The 19357-nt window shown below is 50.2% G+C and overlaps 1 protein-coding gene across 1 annotated transcript; it reads left to right on the top strand.

Annotated features, from left to right (window-relative positions):
* Window positions 1-1385: 1385 nt before the first annotated feature.
* LOC148328432 (uncharacterized) lies at window positions 1386-17915 on the top strand. Its single transcript, XM_088306858.1, is given in 10 exon segments — window positions 1386-3237; window positions 9230-9436; window positions 9916-10129; window positions 10289-10450; window positions 11110-11328; window positions 12179-12325; window positions 12528-12768; window positions 12849-13013; window positions 13896-14499; window positions 14501-17915. Coding segments are annotated over 10 exon segments (4113 nt in total). The 5' UTR covers window positions 1386-2623; the 3' UTR covers window positions 16041-17915.
* Window positions 17916-19357: the final 1442 nt, after the last annotated feature.

Here is a 19357-nt window from a genome sequence, read left to right as displayed (position 1 = left end):
TTTGTTTTCTTTTTACGAGAGCAGATAGGAGAGATGTCTTGTGGTCTTTTGTCCGCCGAGATGACCCAGATGCCCGCAACTGCACGCTGCTCCTTCATAAAGTCATTACGTAGCCCTTTATGGCGCGTTTTTTTTTTTTTTTTCTTCCACTCCTCCCTCGTCTGGCCTTTCAGACATTCAGATATCAGTCGGTGGAAAAGGAGTGGATTGGGCAGCTGTCAAATAATTTCTCCGAAACAGTTGACCATTCGAACCCCCCCTTTTTTGGGGGGGGGGTTAAACACAATGTCGTCATCCCTCACTATATCGAGGTTCACCTTTTGAGGCTTCATTGCATTGCTTTTTTTTTTTTTTCTTTTAACATTTTTAACATTTCTGCGCCGTTGTGGGTGTGATCGCAGACGACTTCAATTCTGGCCAATCAAACTGGCTCCGCACATTCTCTTGAAATGCGGCTGCCTTCCACGCACTGGCAATCTCAACATGGCGCCGCTCTGACCTCTAGTATTTGACACTAGCAAAGTGGGCAAATGCACTGCAAAACAAACTAAATAAATAGCTGATGCATTGTTGGTCCAAAGGAAGTTTTTTTTTTTTTTTTTTCATTGGTTGGCGGGGGCATCCAACCGTGAAGTGTGCATGTGGAGAACACTCGTTTGAGTGCTAATTTATAATGAGGTCCTGTCTCTCGCAGCCAATCGTGTTCTAATAAGTTCCACTTGGGCAAACTGCTGCCCCCGGTGGTAATGTTTAATATTATTCCCAAAATTGCGCCTCCCATTAAAGTGCCCTAGCCCATCTGCAGTTGAGCAATTTGTGAATATTGGTTGTCATCCTGGCTGACGCTCGAGCCCCGATACAAAAAGCCAACTTCATTGCACCCCGCTGTGCTGCCTCTTGGGAAATTCTTTTCTCATTTTTCCACTCGCGTTGTTGTCAAAGCTTTTATGCCAAGCGCCACCTTCAAAAATGTTTCTCTCTCCAAGTATTAGCATCATGACCAACATTAAAATACCGTCAAAAACGAGGTCGCAGTTTCACTCCTAAAAAGTTCGCCTGTCAGCATTGTTGAACTGTATTTAAAAGTCAAATGGACTTAAAAAGAGAGGATGAAACATTAGAATATAGACTATAATGAATGCAAAATGTAAACTTGTTGCTTGTTGAAAATTTACTTTATTTTTCTACAATTTAATTCAGTGATTCTACTCGTACCACTTTGCGAATCGCTGCTTAGAAATAAAAAAAAAATAACGCCTGGCCTGGCCCATCTGCGGTTGAGTAATTGGTTGTCATGTTGTCCCCCTCGCATGGGCGCGCGTGGATGACGCACAACCGACCAGCGTGCGCGTGTGTGTGTGCGTGCGTCTGGAGGATGTTCGGACGTCACGACAGGTCCATTCAATATTCAATTCAAACCTTCAACAAAGACAACAAGAAGGCGTTCGTTTGTTTTTTTGTGTGCGTGTCTTGAATTTCACAGGCGCGCGAAGCTGCGACCTCGCGCGGAGAACTGAAATCGGCACGTGACGTCACACGCTCGGCTCCCTTCAGAAGGACGGAAGGAGAGCCGACGACTCAACAAGTTGTTTGATTTTTTTCTTGTTTGGGGAGAAAGCGAAGAGGACGCTGTCATCTTCGTACCTCACATTTGCGCGCGCGTCCTTGTGCACGCGCGATGTCACGCAAAGTCCTCGCGCGCGCGGATGATGCTGAGGCTGAGGCGAAGGTGATCGTGTTCCGGTTCCAAGCAGCGGCCGTCCAGTCGTTTGTTTTTGTTTTTTCGCCGGAGTGAGCTGTCGGCTTCGGTCGCTTCGCCCCCCCCCGCCCCTCCATCACCTTCATCCTTATCTTTATTTATTTTTCTCTTCACCCCACCCGTGAACGTCACCATGCCTTCCGTGGCGGTTCAATTCGGGCTGGCGCGTCCTCGAGTGGGAGCCTAATTTAGTGCGCCCCCCTCCCCTCACGACCCCCGTGACAGCGAACCAAACGCCCTTGCCACTCGTCTGTATGTCCACCCGATCATTCTTGGACTCGCGTGGGCAAAGGGATGAGATTGCGTGCGCGTCAGTGAGATTTCCAGCACCGGCTCGAGAGAGCGGCGATCCGGTGCCGATGTGACCGGCGTCGGCGCGATGAGGGCGGCTGTGGAGAGGCGAAGGAGAGCCTCTGGCGGACCTTTCAAGGACGACGAAGGAGAGTAAAAACATCTTTGAGGACCAACGTCACGCGCTGCCACCCAAAGGAGATTTACGCCCCCCCCCCAAAGGCAATCAAGCTCCGCAAAGACTTTTTGATGATTTTATTATTATATCATTTTTTTGTATTTATTACACTGGCTAGTTTAGGGTAAATTCAAGTCACACTCTGCTTTCTATTTGCGTTGGACAACACCAGCAGGCATGCAAGGAGAGATGTCAGCGTGAAAGGGAGGCACCTCTTGAACCGGCAAGCCTTGCTCAAGGGCACCTCGACCGGAGGTAGGAAGCCGACTTGCATCGCTCAAACTCTTGCCGTTCTCAAAGTGTGACCAAAAACATCACAGATGAGCTGCTGCTCCGAATCCTGTGTTTGGTAGTCCCCCCCCCCACCCCCCTAGTGGTTTTGCTCCTCCTCCCTGATGGATGGGGTGGTGGGGGGTGCAGGGACGCCCAGTAGCGCAGGAGGCTCGGGGGGTGACAGCCTCCCCCGACGGAACGGAGGCGAGTCCAAAAGGTGCAGCAAGGGCAGCCTCCCGTCGCCGGGCTACAGGTTGTCTCAGGCGTCCCTGGAGGGCGAGAAGGCTTCTTTCGGGGGGGACGCGGGCGCACCTTCGGGGGGACGCGGCCGGCGCCTCTCCATCATGAGCTCGGGCCATCCCTTTCGCGCGGCCCCGGTGCCCCTCGCTCACCCTCCGCCCCGCTCGGTGGGATTCGCCCCCTCCCGTTCCGTCCTGGCTTCCACCTCCTCGTCGGCGGGCACGGGCGTGATGGTGGTGGCCGCCGGGCCCGAGACCACCACCACGGCGGCGGGGACGCCCGAGACGCTGGGCGGCTTCGGCATGGGGCTGGACGGCGACGACTACAGCCAGTCCAACCAGAGCACCTTCATCCAGCGGCAGTTCGGAGCCATGTTGCAACCCGGCGTCAACAAGTTCAGCCTGCGCATGTTCGGGTCCCACAAGGCCGTGGCTCTGGAACAGGAACGACTCAAGTCGGCCGGCGCCTGGATCATACACCCCTACAGCGACTTCAGGTAAGACAACACACACACGCGCACTCACTCAAGTTGATTTTTCTGATGACTTAAAACTTTGTCAAAACGGGCTCATTCATTATTTCAACCTCCACGTGTGAAAAAGAAGACGGTCACAAATCAGAATCATTTATTGTCATCACGGATTTGGATATATAGTCACCAGAGCCGGGCACTTGACCCTTTTTTGGCAGTCTGCCCCCCCCCCCTCGGGCCGCAAGTTCGGTACCGTTCCGACCTCAACCCTCCGGCTTCTGGTGTGTTTCGCAATTGTGCGTGCAATACACATACCACGAAAGGTGCACAAATATTCTCCTGTTTCCGAGAATGTACTTGATGAGATGGTCTACAAGAATGATGTCATGCAAATGAGTCGACTTTGTGGCCTTTGAAACTTCCCCATCGAAATTTTGATTTGACTCGTGTGCAATCCATTTAAATCCTTATTTTTGTAGACTTTTTTCAAATTTTTCTTCTAATTTAAGAGCAACATTAATGTTCAAGCGGCGAAAAATGTTCCGGTGGCTTCAAATGATTTTCGATACTTGAGTGAATTGATTCTGGAGGTGTCGGGTTTGAGCATCAGCGTTCTCCACGTTTCTTATTATTGGATGGCGACCAGTCGCGAGTGGACGCTCCCTCTCACCAAATGCTTTGACGGGAGATCTCAGCACACTTGAAACTCAAGAATAGCCGGTGGGGGGAGGGGGGGTCGGTGTGTGTGTGTGTGTGTGGGGGGGGGTGTTACGATGTCACGTGCAGCACATGAGAGGGAAGACTGGAGGCTGCAGAGGACGGACGCAGTCAAGGGTGGATGAAGGCAGCACAAGAATAGGTGGCGGGTGAAAGGGGGGCGAGGTTGAGGTTGGGGAGGGGGGAGGGGGGAGGGGGGGGGGCGCCAGGAGGAGTGAGGGTTGTTTCTATCGCAGATGACAAGTCGTCCAATTTAGACATGGCCGTCTCCACTCGTCAGATAGCGCGAGTAAAAATAATCCCGCGTCGTCTGCTGCCGCTCAGACGCCAACGTGCAAACGCGGCGAACACGTCGGCGGGTTTGTCGCGATGTGACGAATGCTTTCTTAGTTCACGCCGAAGGTCCACGTTCCCAATTCGATTCAAGGAATTCCACCGTCCGTCCTCGTACGTTTGAAGTGAGCGGCAAATATGGAAGCTTACATCCAATAGCAATTAGTGGGCCGGGCTGACTCCTCCCACTATTGATTGACGTGAGAGGAAACGCCAAGTGACTCCACTGGCCGCTGTCTGCAATTACACTGTCACGGAATTTGCGGTGTCAAACAATTGCGGGGGAACTCCATATTCGAAGAAAAAATGTCACTCGGAAATATCCAAATATGAAATTTGCAACAAAACAACTTAAATGAATGAACAAAGCTAACACACGTGACAACTCGGAATTCCCGCCTGCTGATTGGTTGAGACGAAGAACAGAGTTGACGAAAACCTTCCGAGTTGATGCGAACAAAGTTTGCAAAAACATCAAATGAAAGCAAACCAAAAATGAATGACGTCTTAGTGATGATCGATAAGCTTTTTTCGGGACTGATACCGATTATTAGTAGTCATGGAGGCCGATAACCGTTATTTAAGGACGATATTTGATTGTAGGAAAAGGCGTAAAATTGTGTCCAAAAACTCCAAAACTTGTCTTGGTTTAAATGCCTTTTAGCACATCTTTACAAAATTCACAAAATGTTAATGCTTTTTTTTTTTTAGCTTAGTTTTCAACGTACTCTGCGGTCGGTCAATGTTTGCACCGCGTACGGCTCAGAGCGGCGTTTTTTTCAGATGTTCTCGTCGGCCCCGATGATCAGCCCGGTCGATAATCGCGACTGCGTAAACGAGCTTTCGATGGAACAAACGGCAAATGTTCTCGCGTCAAGCGCGACCAAACCTTCAGTACCATCCGGACGACACGTTGACACGTCTCGATAATTTTCATCATTTCTGTGACGATTGCGATCCAAAAGCTGTGCGAGTGTCACTTTTTGCTTGTCAATGTTTTCACGCAAACGCACGGCGACTCGACGCCAGCGTTAGGCGGTGGCGCTTTCGTGAGTCAACGGCGCCTCGGGAGAAAACGACGAGCGAGGCTGTTCATTTGGGGTTCCCCCTCGGGGAGGCTCTCTCACAATCGTCAAAAACAAGCCACGTTTTTCCAAAGCTGTCAAGGCGGGAACCTGCAAACGATCCGCTCGGCCGCCAAGCCGCCATCCGTTCCCGTAGGCGCTCGTCCTCGGTGCGGTCCCGCCGGAGGCCGGAGGACTTGCATCGATTGATGCCGAGAGACTTTTAAGCAGGGGTCTCCAACTCGCAGCTCGGGGCCATTTGCGACCCGCAGCGTGATATTTTGCCGCCCCCCTACTTGACATGGAAATGCGAGCCCCCCTCGGGACTTTTATGACGGAGTTCATTTGCGCGAATCTAACAATTTTATTTTCCAGCTGTAAATGAAGCAATGTCACGGATGGGCTCGTGTTCCGCTTCGGACGTCATCGTGCTAATGCGTGATATCGCCTTCCTTGAAATGTCGAGGGTCAGACAGGCCGATGCAACAATGGATGACTCGACCCCCGAGGATCGTCCTGGCTCACATTTTGCTTCATCGCGCACACGAGACTTGAATTGTGTGCGTCCGTCACGTTGACGTCGCGTATGGAGAGTGCGCCGATAATCTCGGCCGTCGGGATGTTAATAATTCCAATTACAATTGAAATGTGGATTAATTATGTATGGCGTCGTCAATTATGCGCCTCGAGTGCGCATTCTGCAGAATTGTCTCGTCTAACATTTCAGTGAAGCGGCTGCAAAGAGCGCTTACATCCCAAAGTCGTCCAACTTAAATGACGCCACGGCGGGCTAAGACAAGGGGGGTGGAAAACATTTTTGACGCGCATCCCAACTGGCTTGACTGTCTATGGCGGCGCGTCCACCGCGGAAGCAAATGACAGGCACGCACTTGTCGGTCATTGTCGCTCTCTTTGGCTGCACGATTGTCTCTCTCTCTCTTTCTCCGCAACAAGAGTTGGCCGATGCTCCGCGGTTGTTTTATGCTCCGGTTCAGGACACGTTGCGCTCGCAGTCGATGTTCGTTTACGCAGAATTGTACGCTCAGCAAAAGGTTTCTTCCCCTTGCTCACCCCACCACACGATCCAAAACCAAACAACAACGACCCACAGGTGAGTGCAACTGCTAATAAGCGAAGACCCCCCCCCCCCTGTGACATCACCAATCACCATAAAAGTGGAGTGTGTGCACAACACACGAGCATGCATCGCAACAAAAGGAAACCACCCAACACTGTACGGCTCCTACAGTCGCTTTGCCGCCCGCCGGCCAACGCTGATCGTGATGAACACGCGAGCTCGTGCCGATATGAGCGCAAAAAACAATTTGTGTCGTTCATGAAAGGAGTTTGCCGATAAAGTCGAAGAAGACGGAAGCGAAAGTCAGCGGTGCCAGGCACAAGTCAAACTTAATCCGCGACGTCACTCAAAACTTCATTTTATGCAACACACACACACAATTTAAACCCGTTTCCTGACGTCTTAATATTTCTGTGACATCCATCGCAATTTCCCGGTTTTGGTTTTCAAATGAAACCAACACGGAAAGTTTGAACGGCTTTCGTTTGAGGGACTTAAAAAGCAAATCAGTTCAAGATTTCGTCGACTTTTTTTTTTAGGGACCGCAGTCTTGGCTTGAAAGTGGCTCCGGATCCTCAGCGAGTCTCGCTGCCAAGTGATGAGGCAGCGAGACTCATTGCGGAGGTCGTTCTGACAGGAACATGGTAACGACTTTGACGCTTTTTTGTTCATGATAAAGCGGGAAGCGTTTGACTTTTTTTGGGGGCTTTTTTTTCTCGATACTTCCTCCAAAAGAGAAAACAAGTAAGCTGCCTGGCATCGAGGGCAGCAAGACGACGGCGGCGTCTCACTACTTTTGTCCACGGCCAACCAAGCGAGTCTCGTGACTTGTTTTGGTGGCGCTCACGGCCCAGACTTGATTGCATTTATTTCCATCAATTAATTACAGAACAAAACGAGCATTCGCGGAAATTGCCTTTATTTTCAGCCCGCTGGCTTCTTTTTTTTTTGGACTTTGCTCGTACGGTGTTTAAAAGAAATTGTCTTTATGTTTGTGTTTGTGGTGGTCGGAGGAAAAATGAACATTTGGGCCTGAATTTGGACCCGTTGGGTTTCCGTTTGAAATGGAAGTGGAAAAGCATTGCAAAAATTAGCGACAAAGAATCACGTTGGACTCGCGGTTAGCAAGTCTTCGTCAAAGTTGAGACATTGACGACTCAAATCTTCCCGTGTGGGTCATTGAGGATCCTCCAAAAAATTTGACAAGCTTCACCGAAGACTCCAAATTGGTCAAAGATGTGAACAATTAGATTTGGCTCGCAACCGGTCCAGGCGGCACTCCGGCTGTCGCCACAAACGGATCGAAGAGCGTCTTAACGCGTCAAAACGAATAAACGTGTCACGGTGCACGTTCATTTGGATCTCGGGATGCTGGAGACGCCCGTCGTCTTCTCATCAAGGCAGCAATCAAAACGAGCGTGGAGTGCGACAGCGGCTGAGCTGCTCCTCGCGGGTCGGTACTTTCCCGACCGGCACCTGCTCACGTTGATCAGCGCACTGGCAAGAGCGCCCGGCGAGCAACTTGAATTGCATTTGCAATTCTGATGCGCACGCTCGCAACGGGGGCCACTCCAACAACTTTGAACGCACGCGGGCACTCAAGTCACGGCACGGGTCCACTTTCTCCGGGTCAGAAAGCGTCTCAGCTCGCCCGCTTCCAAAATGTATGGACTCGTTCGCGATTCGCTTTTGGAGGTGCCGGCAGATTGAATTCAATTTCCTTCCCACGTTTATAAGAAGCATCAAAGTTCTTCAGAAACCGTCACTGCTCGTCAAGAAAAATTCAAATGTTGAGCTTTGACAAAAGATTACATTTTATTAATCCAACATTTTGGGAGGACGACTCGGACACGGCTGAGCCACATTTTTAAATTCTCTACTCATTTTTTTAGCTCCTTTGGAGTGAATATTCCATTTATTATTTGTTGTATTTTATGTTTTGTGTTGGGTTTGTACGTACAGAACAGCTACAGTTTTAGTAATTACAATGACTGAATCAATTCTTTGTTAAAATGTCAACCCATTTGATGACTCACCACAAATCAAATCCGCGATTAAACGAGAAACCAACGAAAACGATACCATTTAATTCACCATTTTTTGCTTAAACCACAACAAGCAAAAAAAAAAAGATTCTCCGATTCTGCCATCGAGCAGAATCGGAGAACGGAGCACGGCTCGCCGGGCCCATCCCGGATTTAAGACTTTGTTTTGTATTTGACTCCAGTTGCCCTTTTGAATGCGCTCTACGCTAACTAGAAATTCCTGCCCGTAAAAGACGATCACGCGTCCCACGAGACGGCGTGAAAAATGATTAGGATTATTCATTCATGATTGCCCCGCCCACTCTCATCATGTCGACGATTTGTTCTGTGTAATCACAGTTAGGGAGTCCTCAAGGTCACACTTCATCTTCATGCATCGCTATGACAGCGCGTGTGTGTGCGTGTGTGTGTGGAGTGATGAGTCATACTTCATCTTCATCAGTCTAGTGGTCCCACCATGAGGTTTTGTTACCAAATTAGAGCTCAATAGGGATCGAGCACAGCACTCCAGTGCGCTCTCTGAAAGCCGGAGTGTGTTTTGTGTGCGCGTGCGTGCGTGCGTGTGTGAGGCGAATCATCGATACGAGTGCGACAGAAGGAGGACACAAGTGGTCTGCACACGATTGGCTCGTCTGGCGTGTCATCCATTAATCACGTTCAACATTGTCGCGTCCTCCAAGTTTCAGGAGCGGGTCTTGCGTCATAACCACGCCCCCCCAAAGGCACGCATGCAATCCAGATGGATGAGGCATCTCTGACTTGGGGCGGCGCTTGTGCAGGTTCTACTGGGACTTGTTGATGTTGGTGTTGATGATGGGCAACCTGATCGTGCTGCCGGTGGGCATCACGTTCTTCCGGGACGAGAACACGCCGTCGTGGATCATCTTCAACGTGGTGTCCGACACGCTCTTCATGGCCGACCTGGTCCTCAACTTCCGCACGGGCATCGTCAAGGAGGACAACACGGAAATACTGCTGGACCCGCGGTGAGTGAAAAACTGAAAAACGACTTCCCGACGCTGCTCCTCACGTTTCTGCCCTTTCAGTCAAATGTCATGAATCCTGAAACCAAGCAAAGGCCTTTCCCCCAAATGATTTATTTATTTTTTTAAAGAAGCAAAAGCTTTATTAAATGATAGCGTAATTTCAGAAAGCAATTTGGGCCTGATGATTTAATGCTGCAATCCAGTTTACGGTGCTGCTCCTTCCGCCTTCCGTGACTCCAATTTGCCAGCTTCGTTGCTGCTGTCGACATTGCGAACGTCATGTGACCAAAGCCAGAAAGCAGGCGAGCGGTGACGTTTGCGATCCGAGCCCGCCGCCATTTTTTTTTTTTTTGGTCATTCAATCGAGCAGGCAGGCGACTACAAATGTAAAAGTGCATTTCTGGAGTGAAGACGGAAGAAGACGCGCCAGCTTTCTCCCGCCGCGCGAGCTGAGGAATGAGCGATTGTGCCGCTTGCAGGGCCATCCGGCAGAACTACCTGAAGAGCTGGTTCCTGGTGGACTTTGTGTCCTCCATCCCGGTGGACTACATCTTCCTGATGGTGGACAGTCTGGACTCGGAGGTGTACCGGACGGCGCGGGCGCTGCGCATCGTCCGCTTCACCAAAATCCTCAGCCTGCTGCGACTGCTGCGCCTCTCCAGACTCATTCGCTACATTCACCAGTGGGAGGAGGTGAGAATCTTCCGTCGGGGCACGGAAGGCCCGTTTCCGTCGATCACTTTAAAGCGCGTGGTCTTCGAATGCGCGAACGTTTGGCGACTCCGGATTCCGAATGCGATTTGAAAGAGGCGCTGAAGGCTTCTGGCGGTTATTGTGCCGAGTCGTCCTCAGATCTTCCACATGACGTACGACCTGGCCAGCGCCATGGTGCGGATCGTCAATCTGATTGGGATGATGCTGCTGCTGTGCCACTGGGACGGCTGCCTGCAGTTCTTGGTGCCCATGCTGCAGGACTTCCCGCAGGACTGCTGGGTCTCCAAGAACCTGATGGTGGTGAGCGCAACGTTTGCCTCCAGACATGGCTTGCTTTGTTTGAGCCGTCCACACACTTTGGATTTCTCAAGGCGCCCACCCAGGCCTGCTTTTCGGCTTATCAGTCTGTGCTATATTTACTTTTAATTGGCTCACGCAACAAGATGGCTGACTGGAATAAGAGCATCATGCTCATGACAAATCCACCGAGGGGGGGGGGGGGGGGGTCATATAACACAAGTCCTCCAGATTGGTGTGTTTGTGAATGGGCGTTTTTTTATTTATTTATTTTTTTTAAAGCAATGTACACACACACACACACACACACAGGACACAAATGAATGAAGCGCCGCTGAGTCATGCCACCGCCGTTGCCTCGGCAACTGTTGCCTAGCAGGCATGTGCGGGGATTGTCCCTGGAGAAAGTCCCCGCATGTGTCGGGCCATCCAGATAACAAACGCACATCATTACTCTTCTTCTTCTTCTTTTCCTCCCTCAGCGAATCATCTGAGCGTGTCCTCCGCGTCCTCGACGACTTTCACGTCCTCTTTAACTTTGTCCATAAACCTCGTCTTCAGTCTTCCTCTTGACCTCTTGACCTCTTGCCGGGCATTTGGAAACTCAGCATCCTTCTGCTCGTCTGGCATGACTAAAGCGCTCGTTGTGTCCTCACTCGCAGAACGACACGTGGGGCGTGCAGTACTCGTACGCCCTCTTCAAAGCCATGAGCCACATGCTGTGCATCGGCTACGGCGCGCAGGCCCCGGAAGGCATGACGGACGTGTGGCTCACCATGCTGAGCATGATCGTGGGAGCCACCTGCTACGCCATGTTCATCGGCCACGCCACCGCGCTCATTCAGTCGCTGGACTCGTCGCGGCGGCAGTACCAGGAGAAGGTGACGGCGCGTGACACCTCCTCATCCTTTCCAGGCGTTCCGGAACGCTTCCAAAGGTTCTACGGGCTTGTTTTGGGGAGCACGAATCACATCAAACATGAAGAAAAATTCACTAAAAAATTCTCACAGGCGTGCTTCAACGTTCAGAAAAATGGAAACTGTTAAAGTTCCGTTTTAGGCAATGGTCAGGTGTCCGTTTTCTGAATAATCCGCCCCACATACAGGAGGGCTGTCTTGTTACGAAGCATTATTTGTCAGATTGTAATTAATCTGTAATTAAACAATTGAGCAAAAAAAAAAAAATAATTTATTTTAAAAACAAATTTTGTTAAATTTGAACATTACTTTTTAATGCACTCTCATTTTATTATTTACATTTTATTTATTTTTCAAATGTTTTTAATTATAAAAGGCAACGCAATTAAATTTTCATGCTTTTAATTCAACTTAATTGAATTTAAAATCTATTTAAATTGAATTCATTTAAATTGGAGTTTACAGTTGTGATTAAATGTGCAAAAGAATAGACGATTTTTAACAATTGCATTCAATCAAATCATTTTTTTTATTTTCAAATGTAAAGTAATTTAAATATCAGCTAAGAGTATTATGAAATTAAAAAATCTGGCAACACCATTTTGTTAGAATTTCAATTATGATACTCCAAGTGCCACAAAACAAAACAAAACAATGGAAACAATTTTTGCAAAAAAAGCAAAGGTTGAGTGCAGTTTCTTTTTTGAATTAAATAAAAAAAAACAAACAAACATGAATACCGTTAGCCTCTAATTGGAGAGTAAAAGACAATACTTGGCACAATAAGCATAAAGACGTGTGTGTGTGTGCGCAGTACAAGCAAGTGGAACAGTACATGTCCTTCCACAAGCTTCCTGCAGACGTGCGTCAAAAGATCCACGAGTACTACGAGCACCGCTTCCAAGGGAAGATGTTTGACGAGGAGAACATCCTGGGAGAACTCAGTGAGCCGCTTAAAGAGGTACATACACACACACGCGCGCGCACACACACGTGGCGCACACACACGTGGCGCACAACGTGGTCAACATGGTGGACGAGTGGTGAGTTGACCCCACAGCGCACAAATTTTCACGTTCCGCCCTCCCAAAAAATAAATCAAAATGAATGGCCAAAAAGTGGTTCCAGTGTGCGCGTGTGTGCGCGCGTGTGTGCGCGTGCAGGAGATCGTGAGCTTCAACTGCCGCAGCCTGGTGGCCAACATGCCGCTGTTCGCCAACGCCGACCCCAACTTTGTGACGGCCGTGCTCACCAAACTTCGCTTCGAGGTCTTCCAGCCGGCCGACTTCATCATCCGAGAGGGCACGGTGGGCCGAAAGATGTACTTCATCCAGCACGGCCGCGTCGGCGTGCTCACCCGAGGCAACAAGGAGACCAAACTAAGCGACGGCTCTTACTTTGGAGGTGACGACGTCTTTGCGGGTCAAACGCGCTCACGTTCCTGCGCCGCGTTTTTTCATTTCGCATTTTCTTCCCTGTGGCAGAAATCTGTTTGTTGACTCGAGGGCGGAGGACGGCCAGCGTGCGAGCCGACACTTACTGCCGTCTGTACTCTCTCAGTGTGGACAGCTTCAACGAGGTTCTGGAGGAGCACCCCATGATGAGGCGGGCCTTCGAGACCGTCGCCGTCGACCGGTTGGACCGGATAGGTCATTCCGGACTTTTTTTTTTTTTTTCATCTTCATTTGTCAATTTTCAAGTGGTAAGGCGCTTTTGTGAAGCGCGTCCTTGACAGAAAGGTCAGAGCGCAAAAAACTTTTCAAAAGCGCCACGCCGACCCTTTCGAGCCAAAATCCCTTACGCAACCTTTGATTTGGAAAGCGTTTTATTGATGGAAATAACTTTTTGGATTTTGAAACGGTGGTCATCATCAAATCTTGACAGGAGGTCTTCGGTCTTTCTGCTTTTGGTGATGGCCGACAAGCACCTGCTGATGTTTTTGCAGCTTTTCACAGATCTTGATGAATAAACAACAAGCGTCCAGACGCTGTCAGACATCGAGGACGCCTCACAACCGCGACACGCAAAGTCTGGCGTGTCCGATTTTTTTTGTTTATAGTGCGACGTGGCGCAAAGATTACGAGTTCCTCCACATTGACGTTGGTGTGGCAAAGTGAAATGCCCGTCAGTCTTTTCCGGCCCGAATATCAGACGCACGCTCGCGCCGTTGCTACTTGCCGTGAGCACGTGCCGCTCCAGTTCCTGCGGTGACAAGTTCCGGGACGACCCGTCAAAATGTTTCCTTGCCGCGTCGTCGCTTTTCTTTTTGTCCCGCCTCCCGACGACCGGTGTCATCGGACTGAGATCTTGGCGACGGCGCCCGACGATCGGGCGAGGTCCGGTCGGTGTTCGAGGCCGGTCCAAAACCCGGAATAAATTTATGGCACCACGTCTGGTAATCTGAAATAGCGACGGTCGGCAACCACAAAAAGAAAGTCAGCCGGAAGAACATCGTGGCTCGGTTGGTTGGAATGTTTGGCGTCCACATTCATTGGAGAAAAATGTTTTTTTTTTTTGTTGTCTTCCAACAGGCAGGAAGAACTCGGTGCTGCTGCGGAAGTCATCTCAAGGCGGTTCCCTCGGGGGAAGTATGGGCCGCGGCGGGGGTCGGGGCGGAGGCGGTCCGGGAGCGTCCGGTGGCATGACGGCGGGCAGTCTGGGCTCCTGCGACAGCATTCTGGTCCAGCGGATCGTCAAGCACGACAGCATGCCGGCCATGCAGGACGCCATCGCCGGCGCCGGAAGGAGCGGCGTGATCGGCGGAAGCGGCGCCATGTCGCCGAGGCCCCGCCCCGTCATCTGGGCGCCGCTGGTCCACGCCCCGCTGCAAACGGCCGCCGCCACCAGCAACGTGGCCATCGCCCTCATGCACCAGCAGCAGCAGCAGCAGCACGCGCTCGCCGGCGCTTTCTTCCTGCCCTCGCCTCTTATCTCGCCGTCGCCCTCATCCTCGTTTCCGCTTTTGTCTCCTCGGGCTCCCGTTTTGCAACCCCTGCGCCCCTCCGTCAGCTCGCTCATCGGAATGATGGCGATGAGCGGCATGGGAGGTTTGTCCCCTCGCGCGTTCCCCGCATCGCCCTCCGCCGTGGGTCCACTGGGCGGCTTGGCGTGCCCGCCGGTGGCCAAAACGCCCCCCCCCCGCCGCCGCCGCCGCCGCCCAACAAGGACGGGCTCTTCACTACAACTTGCGCCTTCAGGCTGATTACTCGTCAGTACTCGGGGGGTCGACTCCCCGCGTCGCTCCTCCCGCCTCCGTCGGCCCGTCGGACAGCAACGCGACCGGCACCAACCAGCAAGGAGCAAAAGAAGCTCTGCTGCGTCACGGCGGGAACGCTTGTCAAGGCCTGCCCGCGTTGGGCCGCCTCACGCAGGAGGCCCGGCTGCTGTCGGCATCGCAGCCCACTCTGCCTCATCGCTCTTGGGCGGGCTTGCAGCCCCACCCTCCTCTTCATCGGAAGGCGTCGGGAGGCAACTTGCTGGCAGCTCCTTTCCTGGCGGGGCAGTTGGCGCGAGGCGGCAGCGCGGGAATGCTGACGTCCAACCTCCCGACGCAACCCGTTGCAAATCTGACATCCAGCACGCCGGTTCCGCCCGCCGCGTACGCACAATGTGCCCCCCACGCCAACCCCTCGCCCACCTCCGCATCTGCAGCTTCGTCTCCAAAGCCAACGCCGGCATCGGCCTTGCCTGCGCCCGTGCCCACTCCCTCGTCGCCGACGCCCTTGCAGACGCCGCGCCCAAAAGCAAATCTAAGCGGCCCCTCCCGCTCGTCCTCGCCCCCTCCCTCCTCCGCACCTCCCGCCACAGGAACCGCCCCGCTGTCGCTGGTGTCGACGCCGCGTCCCAAACCCATTGGCACCCCTTCCCCTCGCTCCTCATCCCCCTCGCCCTCGTCCACGCCGCCGCCATTGTGCATTTCCGCTCCGGTTCCGCTGCCGCAAACGTTTGGACCCAAATCGTCTCTGAGCTCTTCACCCCCATCGCCCGTGGTCGGCATGTCCTCGACACCCCCGCAAGGCGCCCGGGTCAAAGCATCCGATACTCCGCCCGCGGCGTCACCGTTGTCTGGTCCCAGCCCGGTTCCGACGCCGATCCCTTCCCCAACGCTCACACAGGTGGTGCGCGGCCATCCGTCAACGACTTCCCAAGCCGCGACTCCGACACCGCCATCCGTCTTCTCCCAAAATCCCACCCAGACACTCGCCCCACTTTCGCCGCCGACATCCAAGCTGAGTAAATCCCCAAGTCCGACCTCCTGCCTGCAGCCGTCCGTCTTTAGTTCCGCCAGGACGCCGTCCTCCAGCCAGATCCCCAAACCCGCGTCATCCCTGCCTTCCGCCGGCTCCCCCGCCAAAGTCCGCTTCACCGTTCACCCGGTAAAGCAAACCCATCCCGTGCTCACCCCGAGTACCACATCGGGTTCGAATCGTCCGGCGACAACAAAGTCCACGACCGCTGCACCCGCTCGCCCGCCAAAACCAAACGCAGCCTCCGCGGCGCCATCGAGCCACCCCTCCAAACTCAACTCGCCCTTGCAGGCTTCCATCGTGCCATCGGCACATTCAGCCGCTCCGGCGAGCAACGCCCCCCCGAAGGTCGGTAAAAATGAGCCCCAGCTGCCGGCGGCCAGAAAAGACTCGGAGGGGCTGAGACACAAACTGCCCGCCAACATGTAAAAGAAAAAAAAAAAAAAAGAAGAGCAAGTCTGAGCGCTCTCGAGTGTCATGTGGACAGCTTTGTGACGTTTGCGTTCATGCTAGGATGTGATTGTCGTAGAACATCACGTGTTCGTGTGACTCAACCGGGCCATCCTTCAAGGAAGAAGACATGCAACGTGTTTTCATGCAGACACGCAAAATGTGGCTCAGCGATAGGCCGGCCAAGCTCGGGGCAGGGATGCGGAAGCAAACAAAAAAAAAAACACGACAGCGGGTCGGGACCGATTTCCTGGTGGATTAAACGAGCAATATGTGAGACAACTTCCACTACTGTGCATAAGTCTTTGGACACTTCTAGCTTTGATGTGTCAATGATCTCAAATCTCTTAGCTGTGCTTGAATGGAAGCATTTTGTTTATTTGGAAAAAAAAATATGGCTAAAATGCCATCGGTAATTCACTTTTAGCAGTTGCAACAACTATTTTAGTGGTCTTGTTGTATTCTTAAATTTGAGCACACAAGTTGAAATAGTTGTAAGGACGTTAACTAGTACTGAGATTACGAACTAGTTGTTAATCTTGGCTTCACGCCTTTTACTTATTTTTTTTTCCTTCCAGGTATTCTGGCATTCAAATTGTTCACGTGAGAGTGAATCGTTTGTATCGTTTTACGGACTACAAATCGCGGCGGCATATCAATTGAAAAAAAAAAACCCACATAAATCGCATTTTTTGCGGGTAATTATCTTACAAAAAAACGGACCGTAATTAACGACACGTGATTTTACCGAGCCCAGACACTGACAACCTTTGCTGCGCCACTGCATGAAGATAACGATGCCCCGTCTCAACCAAAGTGTGGCATGTGAGCTCCCTCTTGTGGTGTGTGGAAGAATCACTTGTCAAAGTTCAAAACGTGCTTCATGCCACAGCGGCTTCAAAAGGTTTCTTGTGAGCAAATATGTTATAAGTGAATCATTATTTAAATGATTCATTTCCTAATGTTTACGTGCGGCGTTAGTGTTCAAACGTGAGCATGTTACAGTGGATAACACAAATATTCAATTTACTTTCTAGGGAACGACTGCTGTATTTTAATATTGGTCATTGTGTCGGTACTTCATAAAAAAAAAAATGACAACCACAGGTTTAAACGAACGACTCTAATTGTGACCCAAAACTTATGCACAGTACTGTACGTCACTGTACTGAAACTCTGAATACAAAAATGTGTTTTTTTCCCCTTTAGTTTGTAAAAGGAGCAAGCAAATGCCTACAGGTCACAGACGCTGCTTCGCTTTGCTTCCCATCTTCACCAAAGTGTAATAATAACAACGAAAACAATGGAATCATTAAGAGCAGTACACATTCATTAGTTTTGTTTCGTCCCACGCGTGTGCGTGTGCGTGTGCGTGTGTTTAGTTTCACTGTTCTGCACTATGGTGGACTTTGCTTTGTCTGCTTGTAAATACGAGCCTGCTTGACCGCCCTCCTCTCCGGCTTTCATGTCAGTCCACACAGCTTTCATGTGACTTCACAGCTCGGCAGGCCAGCGCTTCTTCTTTTTTTTTGGCGCCGCTTTCGCTTTCCTCAACACTCCATCGGCCTCCTTGTGTCGCGGGCTCGCTTTCCCTCCGTTTCACAATCAGAATCACGTTTGATGTTCTGTGTGGGTAGCAACAAAGATACCATGATGCCTAGATGAGATCTATATTCAAGGACCAAAATGTTTGATTTTCTATTTGTCACAGCTCAAGCTTTTGAATGGAGTAAAAAAACAAAACAAAAGAGCAATTCATGTCAGAATGGTGTAAGGAACAGATGACAATGACTGCCATGATGATGATGATGTGTGTGTGACTCCATAATAAGAATAAAGCTGCTTTAGATATCATCCTGAGGTGTGCCTGCTTTCCCTTGCATGCATGGCTGCTGCTGGTGCCTCCAGAAAGGAAGTTAGAGGACTGCGTGGACACGCCACCCTTGCTTCCAATTTCAGGTAAGAAAACAACAAATCATGGCTGCATGGATGAATTGACATCATTGTTCCACATCAATTGAATGACTTGTTCATGAGCACGCTTCAAAGAACAAACTAGTCAAGAGATTACAATAGTACGCAATTAACTTTATTGATATTACAGTCATCTAAATGAAGTGTGAACGTGATCCTGCTCATTTGTTGCTAAATGTATTTTCCCCAACTGGAAAGTCGTCTCAGTTTAGATTGTATTCAAGTATTAAAAAAACTATTAGAACAGTATTTGGTTGAAAAGAAACTTAATATTTGGTCATTTTATGTTGATATTATTCATATATGATTTTATTAAAGTAAATACCTGTTACAGGCTTCACAAAAATAGTAGACGAAAAATCGCAAATCATTACGGAAATGCTTCGCGATTAACTTGTTAAAAATTTGAATCATTTGACAGCACTAATTTATATTCTAGTCTATTATATGACGTGACATGTGATGAGGGCGTTTTAAGGCAGTAAAGACAAGTGCCTGGCTTGCGTGCTACAATGTCAGTGATCACTAGATGGCGCCAACGTTCAGATCATCCTCATCGTCAGACGCACTTAGAAAGGTCGTCGTCAGTGTTTTTTTCACGGACTTTTTCTCAGGTTGGACAAAGGCAGAGCGCAAGCTCAGTTCCGGACGTACTTTGTGTTTAGTTCCCCAAGCTCGTGATGGGGCCTTCAACTGACTTTTTGCTTGTACAAGTCAACCTAACTGTCACAAAGCGTGTCAAGCGTCCGCCAACCAACATAAGCTTCCACTGTCTGCACTCCCTGGAAATTATTACCCAATTATTTTGGACAGAAGCAGGCAAATGGGTGTACAATATATATTTTTTCAGTGTCAGCGATCAAAATAACGCAAGGAAATAAATGAATAAGGAAGTTAGCATATAGAGCAAATATCAACCACTGCATTGCTGACCTTTAATTGTTACGTTGACTCAAAAGCTGAAAAAATGGCCTATGGAACAACAACATAGCAACATTTTACAGATAATATAAATGCAATTATTACCCCTGAGTCGACAAAGAGCTGATTATTGATGATTAGAATAACACGAGCTTCACCCGGAATCCGAAAGTGTATAGCTTGGACTTGAGGTTTTGGATTTTCTTTTTTTTACGAATTTTTTTCTTCAACGGCGTGTCACCAGGAAAGTGTGACACTTCTGTTCTATGCTGCATCAATTATGATGAAGCCTCACTAGAAAAAAAAACACTACAAAAAAAACTTGTTGAGGTGACAATTTACAGAAGTCGATTTTGCGTTGGATGAAACAAGAGTTTGGCAAGTGTGTGCGTGTTTGTGTG

Source organism: Idiotropiscis lumnitzeri, chromosome 10 (genome assembly GCF_059441095.1).
Source record: "Idiotropiscis lumnitzeri isolate Australia: NSW breed Sydney's pygmy pipehorse chromosome 10, RoL_Ilum_1.0, whole genome shotgun sequence".
Lineage (NCBI taxonomy): Eukaryota > Metazoa > Chordata > Actinopteri > Syngnathiformes > Syngnathidae > Idiotropiscis > Idiotropiscis lumnitzeri.
This window is presented reverse-complemented; position numbering and strand designations above follow the sequence as displayed.